General features: G+C 30.4%; 1 protein-coding gene across 1 annotated transcript; it reads left to right on the top strand.

Moving 5' to 3' along the window:
• Nucleotides 1-5,167: 5,167 nt before the first annotated feature.
• LOC114196122 (two-component response regulator ARR5-like) lies at nt 5,168-7,240 on the top strand. Its single transcript, XM_028086654.1, has 5 exons — nt 5,168-5,441; nt 5,619-5,695; nt 5,787-5,864; nt 5,953-6,023; nt 6,661-7,240. Exons 1-5 carry the CDS (start codon nt 5,315-5,317, stop codon nt 6,932-6,934), a joined length of 627 nt encoding a protein of 208 aa, XP_027942455.1. The 5' UTR covers nt 5,168-5,314; the 3' UTR covers nt 6,935-7,240.
• The last annotated feature ends 1,623 nt before the right edge of the window (nt 7,241-8,863 follow it).

The following is an 8,863-nucleotide window of genomic DNA, read 5'->3' as shown; positions in this document are numbered from 1 at the left end:
ATTTTGATAGTCAAAATCTAAATAATTATTTTTAATGAACAATTTGTTTGGTAACTAAAATTATAGTAGCTAATTTTAAATACCAATTTAGTAACTAATTATAATTTTTTGTTTATAATAATTATTATTTTAATAATAAAAAAATTCAATTCTATGAATTAGTATCTAAACTAATTATTATTTAAAAGTTTTTTTGGTAATGTTTGAAACCATATCTTATGTCATCCTAAAGAAAAACAATAATAAAAATAAAAAATGACAAACCCAACCATAAATTCTCCATTATATCCTTAAAAATTCCAACACTTAATCCATCACCCAGACGCTAAGAAAAACTCAATTGATGATATACCTAACATACTTCTAAAAATTTTGGAGCGATAGATGGACTAAGGGGAACACAAAACAATTTAAGAATTTTAAATTCTTCAACAGAGTTATGCAATAGACCTTTAGAAATGCAATCATATTACTCTATAGATTTAAGAAAAAAAAATGTAATTTGATCCATTGGAATATTTTATCTTTGAACCCAAAAAGCATGCACTAACACATCGACACCAATATAATACAACATACTATACTTATGATACCTAAAAAAATGCGAAGTAGATTGAACATCCACAATACTCATCTGCCGCTAAAAAACAAACTGTAACCACTTCCAAATGATGAAGACCTTTTCAAAGTGAAGAAAGAGATGAAGAGTAGTCTCCTCAACTTTGCCACACGATCTACGATGCACTATGTCACAATCCTTTCATGGAAACCGTGTCATAATATAAATGGTATTCAAAAAGGAATCATAAACATATTTTATGGAAACTTTTAGTATAGTAATTTAGATTCCTTCTCATATTTTTATTCATTAAGTGCTGATCTTTTAAATAGTTTTCGTAAAAAGGAATTTCTGTCATAAGTCTTCTTAACAAAAATACTTTAGAAAAACTTTAGTCTATTAAACCACATATATTTGTTTATGTTTCCTCTGATTTGATAACTAGTATTATGATATGTTATATTATTACTTAAGTGTTCTTTTTTGCTATTAAAAGACTAGAATAGTCAAACGTGTGTAATAGAAGAAGACTGGAATAGTTAGGCATGTGTAATAGAAGAAAAAAAACTTTTAAAGTAATCAAGGTATTGAAACAACTCTTGAAAAAAATTCTTTAAACAACTATGTCTATTTTTTTTTTATTAGAACATAAAATATTTTTTAACTGTAATTTCAAAAAGTGTTGTATTCTAATCTTATTTTTCTCAACTATACTCTGTTTTATAATCTATTTGATAACCTATTTTTAGAAATCAAGTAATATAAACGATTAATTAGGTAATGCTTAAAATGTTTTTTTTTTCCTAAAAAAAACTATTATTATTTATCATAGTGAAAAGGAGAAGATTGTTTAGGCATAGATTAGATTTCATTGGACTAGGTACAAATAAAAATATAAGAGTCTTGGATAAGACACCCACATTTCTAATAAAATAAATAATAACAAGATTTGGTATGTTTAACATTTTACTGATATGAAACAAGTATAAAAGTGTGAGACCCCTTCTCCACCAACCTCCTTTTGAATTGCAAAAAACAGTTTCACCAAGTCACCTTCTCTGCTCACCTTACTTTCTTTGTATTTCCTTCACTTCTCTAAATTGAGAGCTCTGCCCATCACCTAAAATCACTCTTCCTTATCTTGTGATAGCTGGCAAGCTTGAAGCCAGTGTATGATCCTCCCTCCAAGCTGAACATCCTCCCCCTTCCAATAAGTCAGTCTAGCTTCCAATTCCCAATTTCAGCAGCTTCATTCCTTCTGGATTGAATTTAGGATCTCATTTTCTCCCTCTATGGTTATGTATTTCATATCAGTAGGTGTTGTACGGTTGTGAGATCCTTTCAGTTAAGGGTTCTCTTCTTTGCAATCCAATATTGTCTAAAAGGTAAGGGAAGCTAACTAATTCTTCTGAATTTTGTCTATAAACCATGTTTGATGATTTTGATCGAAGGATTGCGTGCTAAATTGATGTTTGAAATGCATATTTGAGTGCATGATTGAATTTTGCCATGAATTCTGGTTTGATGCATGTGAGAACAGATTGGGAACCTAGAATTTTAGCCCTAACGAGCAGCTCTCCCCTGAGCGAAAATACTAGGAACTCACCCCTGTAACTGCGTGATGTCTCGCCTAGGCGAGCTGATTTCGCCTGAGCGAGAGACACTCTCGTCTAAGCGAAACAACTTAGCCTAAGCGAGAGTTCGCTCAAATTTTTTAGTTGCCCACTGTTTGGAGCCTTGCTCAGGCGAGAATGACCCGCCTAAGCGAGATGGCCTCTCGCCTAGGCTAGATCTTCTAGTTTGAGCGAGAACCACTGTAGTTGAGTGTTTGATTCTTTGTTTTAATGGATGAAATTATGTGTTTGAATGTGAAAATGTGCAACTATTCTATTATATGCTTGGATTATTGTTGCTAATATTATGAATGGTGAAATTGGGTGAATATGGATTATGAGGAGATGTGGTTGAATTGGAATTTCAAGGGAAATTCAAAAGAGTATGTTAGTGTGTGTAAGGACATAAGGACTCCGTATTGGTTGGTATCCTGAAACTCCAATAATCATTCACGCTCAGATAGAGCAGAATGAATTATGTCGTGGGAGTAGTAGGAGGTCCTAGTCTTTAGACTTAATCAAGTCTTAGACGCAAAGGGGACTTACCTTGGGAGTGGTCGGGTGATAACCCATTGCGCCCAGACTCTGCAGAGTTTGGGGACCGTCACAGGTGCATACCACCAAGAGATCCAATGTCACTTACATAATCCGGATATTGAGTCTAGAGTCATGTATTTGTGCTATGTTGTGGTGGTTTAAGTAATTCTGATGATTGTGAACATAATTCACTAATATTCATAATTTGAACTGCATGATTCCTCTTATTTAAGTTAGCTTACCCTTCTTGTCTATGTTTGTTTTCCTTGTGTGTTTCTCTTTTGCAATGATCACCTATTGTTGGTGTAAGCAGAGAAGAATCCAGGTGAAGATACCCCCTCTTGGATAGGAGCTGATCCATGGCTTAAAATTATTCAGTAGTAGTTCTGGCTCACGTCTTGTATTAAAGTTTTTGTATGTATTAGCTAACTCTTACCAGTATAGGTTATACATATAGCTAGTGTCTTATACGATAGTTTTTGGATGATTGTACTAGCACTCTATAACAATTTATTTCCGCTATCTGCTTTGTTTAATAATAATATAATGTTTTGTTTAGTAATGTAAAAACTATTAAATGTGATGTTAAAAAAATATTTAAGACTATGAGCATCAGACATAATTTTTATAATATACAAGACTCAAGATGCTACGGTGTTAAAATATTTATAGAAATATTTAATAAAAATGTTAATTTTAGTAAGAATATTATCATAAGACTTATAAAAAAGTAAATTGAGTGTCAATTTAAAGAGGGACAATATTACTTCATTTTTACAAAAAAATGGGACTAAATTGAAACTAAAAACAAATGTAGGAACCAAATTGAGTCATTTTGACACGTGACATAAATGTGAAGTGACATGTGTAAAAAATTAAAAAAATATAAAAAAATACAAAATATAAAAAAAACTAGAAATTGACACGTGGCGTTGACTTTAACACGGTCTGACCAAACTAGCGGTAAAGACTAAATTGAATCATTTTAAAAAAAATGAAGACCAAATTGAGACAATAAAAAATTTAAGGACCAAACTGATATTACTTGACAAATAAAGAGTCAAAAGAGTAATTTAACCTATAAAATATATATCCTTTAATAGGCAAAAGTAAACTTGCTTGAAACTTAAGAAATTAAAAGTAAAATCGAGTCACCGAAATTATAATTCAAAATTGAAAAATATAATCAGATAATTTATAATACAAATTTGCAAATGCTGATAACTTAATATGTTAGAAGGCATACGATGGTAAGAAATAAATTAATAAGAAGATTATTGAATTATTAAATATATTTTAGTTATATTTAAAAATTATTATTTTTAATAGGATCCTGCATTTATTTATTTGTAAAATAAAATTAATTTTATTAATCTTTCACATATGTTTCGTAAACCGCATAAATCTAAGCAGAAATTGAAAGGAAAAAAAAATTGACCTAAACCATATTGCTACGAATTGAATTGATCTTCAAATGAATTAAATTGAAATCGGTTTTTAAAAATTGGAATTTAAATTATTTTGAGTTTAAATTTGAAAATTGAACTGCACTTAACTTAAAACATTTATCTCAACTATAATTTATAAAATTGAAAAATATATTTTAAAATAAAATATTTATGAAAAATATTAAAGCAATTTAAAAGAGTTTTGTCCAAAACAGTTTGATTCAGTTAATTTTACTAAATGAAGTTCATTTAGTGCAGTTTAGTGAAAACCATTTTAGAGTTTAATTCAAAAAACTTGGTGAACCGTAATCGATATTATTACATGACATATTAATTTGATAATAAAAATTTATTGACTTTAATGATTATAGATATGAAACTGCAGACGGTGCGGTTTATAGAAAAAGAGGATCCAGATCCATTAATCCATTAATTTAACCTAAATAAAAGAAAGGAAAGATCGAAGCGTTTTGAAGTACAAGGTATTTATTTAATTATCCAAAAGCTAAGAAATCAAAGTGAGATATTTTGAATAAAAAGCATATAATCTAAAAGAATTAAAAAAATGAGTGGCAATGATGTGTAATAATTGGAAATAAAAAAATTGCAGAAAATGGTGAAGTTGAGAAGTAAAAAGGTTGATCGGATCCAACTTGGTACGCGTGATGATGCAATGCAAGGCAACTTCATGGATGGAAGATTTGATTTGGTTCAAAATGTGAACTGTGTGAAAGTCAAGGAAGATAGGTTTGAGAAACAGAGAGCGAAGGTGGACCCGAACAAGATACGTTTGGTCGTGTCTGACCATCAACAACGTTACTATTAATTATAAAAGTATGATTGTGACAAGAGAAGCGACAACTGCAGGTGGGATAATCCTCTCTGCTTCATTTCCAAAAACAACAAACAAGATCTCTCAGATTTGGATCCTCCGAATCTCCCTCCTTTTCATTTTCACTTTTTTTATTATTATTATTATTTTTTCTTCATAACCCTTTTCTTTTCTCCTACCACCACCATTCAATATAAACCATAACCCTCTCTCTCTTTCCTCTTACCTTTACTTCATTTCATACCATACCTTTCTTCTCTACCCATTCTTTTTCTTCGATCATCCCTTCCTCCTTTTTCTTGTTAATTACTTAATTTAATCCGAGATGGCTGCCGCCGGTGATGTTTTCCTGCCGGAAGTGGGTGCCGGAAAGCTGCACGTGCTTGCCGTTGATGACAGCCACGTCGACCGCAAGGTTATTGAGCGGTTGCTCAAAATCTCGTCTTGCCAAGGTAAAGACTAAAGACGGAGAATTTTCGTGCTTTTTGGTCTGATCTGTGAAAATTAAATGGTATTTCGAAGAGGGTGTGAGAGAACGGGACTCTTTTTCGGTGTTGGACACTTTTTGTTGTTTTTCTTTTCTTGCATTGGCTTGTGTTCTGATGGTTATTTTGACTGGGTGTTGGCAGTGACGGTGGTGGAAAGTGGAAGCAGGGCTCTGCAGTATCTGGGGTTGGATGGAGAGAAGAGCTCCATTGGTTTTGATGTAAGCGGTTTTTTTAATTGTTAAAGGCAGTTCTTTTTGTTGGTGTTTACTTGGGAGTGGTGCTTATGGTGTTTGATGAATGTTGTGACAGAGTGTCAAGGTTAATTTGATAATGACAGACTACTCCATGCCGGGGATGACAGGCTATGAACTGCTCAAGAAGATAAAGGTGAGGAATGAGAATGGTTTTTGTTGTGTCTTTCGTTCAATTTTAATCTTCTCTCCTTGGTTTTTAATCTCTCTGTTAATATATGCAGGAATCATCTGTGTTTAGAGAGGTTCCAGTGGTGGTTATGTCGTCTGAGAATATCTTGACCCGAATTGATAGGTGAGTTCTTCATTTTAAATGGGATTCTCTTCATTTCTTGTGTGGTTTAGGAACTAGAAGCTGTTGTTTTTCTGGATTAATTCTTCAACAATGTTAAGGTTTTTATGTTTTGGATGTTATTTGTTTGTCAATTTACTTATGCTAATGCTTTGAGCTAAAATATCAGAGTATCCCATTGCGGCATCCGGAGCTGTTGTTTTTTAGAACATAATTCCCATCTTAACTTGAACCACATTTGTGAAAGACATGAATATTTCTTTTTTATATGATTAGATCCTCTATGATTTTGGCACATGGATAGATCGAAAGTTTTGTTGGCCATGTGAAAAAAGGAATAAAGAAGATTACCCTGGATATGGGAGAAAAAAAAAGACTTGTGAGAATCTGTTTTTTGACATATAGCAGCATAGTGTAGTGCTTGCACAACTGAAATTCATCTTCTGATTCATCAATAATCTGAACATGTTAGTGACATTTTTTAAGTTGCGTTTGTTGCCGCAATACAATGATTGAAGCAAGATGAAATTCAGATTCCCTCATGCCCAATTGTTGGCACAACAGCAATTATTATAATCTTGTGATTGCTTGCATTCACACATTGAATTATTTATTGATTGATTAGTTTTTTGATTGGTAGTTGCTTGGAGGAAGGAGCAGAAGAGTTTCTGTTGAAACCTGTGAAGTTGTCAGATGTAAAACGCGTTACAGATTTCATCATGAAAGGGGAAGGGAAGAAAGGAGTAAAAAAAAGCCATAAAAGAAGTAGATCAGATGATTACAGCCCTCCATCATCATCATCATCATCATCTATTTCAACTGCGTTCTCATCAGTTTCTCATCCCTGTGATCTATCATTGCCTGCATCACCTTCTTCTGCATTGCTCTCAAAGAAAACCAGATTGAGCATATAGATTGAGCAGTGGTGTTTTGTCTCCTCCAATTTTGCCAAACCATTGTTCATATCCAAAATGTTTTTTGCTTTTAAAACACTACACTTTGCTGACAATGAGTGTACTAGGATTAGGAATGAGGAAGAGGATGACACAATCACTCTGCTTTTTCATTTCTCTGCTCACAAATTTTTGCTGTACAGAAAACTAAATTCATTAAAAATTAACGAAACCCTCTCTGTTTTGAGGGGGTCTCACATCAAAATTTTATTCACTGTCTCTTCATGTTCACTACAGCCAATCATTCTGAATGTTCTTGATTCTTAACTTCTGAGTTGTCTTATAGTTTTAGGTTTAGTGCATTTTATTTGTTTCCTATAAATTTTGATCTCCTTTCAATTTTACCATTCAATAAGAAAGACGCTACGAAATAAGGAATACAAATTTTTAGAAATAAAAATGTTTCTAGTTTATTACTAATAATTCAAGATATATATGTTATTATTTTATTGTCCTGATGCTTAAAAACAACACCTCGTTACTTAAAATTGAATAAAAATATGTCAAGTGATTAAAATTTTACTTAAAATTGAATAAAAATATGTTGAGTGATTAAAATTGGAAAAAATTTTATTCCTTATAAAAAGAGAAGAGGACACGTGTCAATATTATTCTGTCATTTATGTTCGCTTGTTTATTATTCTATTGTCCTGATACTTAAAAGCATCACCTCACTACTTAAAAATGGATAACAATATGTTAAGTGATTAAAATTAGAAAATATTTTATCCATTACGAAAAGAAAAGGACACGTGTCAATATTATTCTGTCAACTTTGGATGAATCTGCCAAAAGTTTAAAATAACAAAAGCCTCACACAGTAAAAAAATTTGAAAAATAAGGAAAAAATATTAAAAACTCTAAAACATGACAAGGATTATTTCTTCATATGAGGATATTTGTCAAGAATTTTTATACACAACTAATTATATTTCATATACATATATATATATATATATATATATAATATAATAGATTACCGCATAATTAATAAAATTGTGATTAAATATAATTTGTTATATATAAAAATTATATTTGTTTATGTTTATAATACTTTTATTAATTATTAATACTTTATTAATATATATTTGTATATTACAATAAAATAGTTAATTAAAATAATAAATAAAATAATTTAACTTTTGGTATTTTGGAAAATATCACAATTAAATAATTTACAAATTTTTCACTTATTCTTTTTCATCTTTTCTTATCTTTCTTTTCATTTGAACAAATATTTTATTATTTTTTCTTTTAACTCTTTTAAATTCATTCTCTGATAAAAAAAGTTGCAAGGATGGAAGCACGAGAATCAAATCAGAAACGAGTTTTTTTATCAGTGACCAAAATGAAAAAAAAAACTGTATGCAAATTTTGGAAATTTATGAAAAAAATATTTAATCTTGTTAGTGAAAAGTAATTTAACTTAAGGGATGTATTATTTTTTTGATATAGAGAAAATAAAGAGAAAAAAATGAGTTGGATAAAATCAAATTAACAGAGTGGAAATAGACAAAAAAAAATGTAAAAAAATTAGTGGCATTTGAAGAGATAAAAATAAATAAAAACAAGAATACAAAATATATAAAAAAATAGTACAACGAATCCACTATATTTCGAACATTATTTATTTAATTTGATTCTCAACATCGAAAAGCGTGTAACTACTATTTAATGATATCATAAACGATTTTTTAATAATAGCACACACAACTTTATCCAAAACGAATAACATGGATTTATTTTAAAAATTTAAATAATTAAACTAAAACCGTCAGATATGTTCGGAAATCAAATTCTTTCTGTTTTTAAATACCATGTACTCATGTTAAAAGAATATGTATATTGGAATGAAAAATTAAGCTGTTTTTTTTTGTTCGGAGTATTACT

Source organism: Vigna unguiculata, chromosome 9, assembly GCF_004118075.2.
Source record: "Vigna unguiculata cultivar IT97K-499-35 chromosome 9, ASM411807v1, whole genome shotgun sequence".
NCBI classification, from domain to species: Eukaryota; Viridiplantae; Streptophyta; class Magnoliopsida; order Fabales; family Fabaceae; genus Vigna; species Vigna unguiculata.
Note: the sequence above shows the minus strand (reverse complement) of the source record. Positions and strands in the feature narration are given on the sequence as shown.

Bases quoted from the DNA above. Each gene is read 5' to 3' on its own strand.
- LOC114196122 (XM_028086654.1), top strand. From the start codon at position 5,315: ATGGCTGCCGCCGGTGATGTTTTCCTGCCGGAAGTGGGTGCCGGAAAG. The intron at 5,442-5,618 runs GTAAAGACTAAA...GGGTGTTGGCAG, and splicing joins CAAAATCTCGTCTTGCCAAG to TGACGGTGGTGGAAAGTGGA. The intron at 6,024-6,660 runs GTGAGTTCTTCA...TTTGATTGGTAG, and splicing joins ATCTTGACCCGAATTGATAG to TTGCTTGGAGGAAGGAGCAG.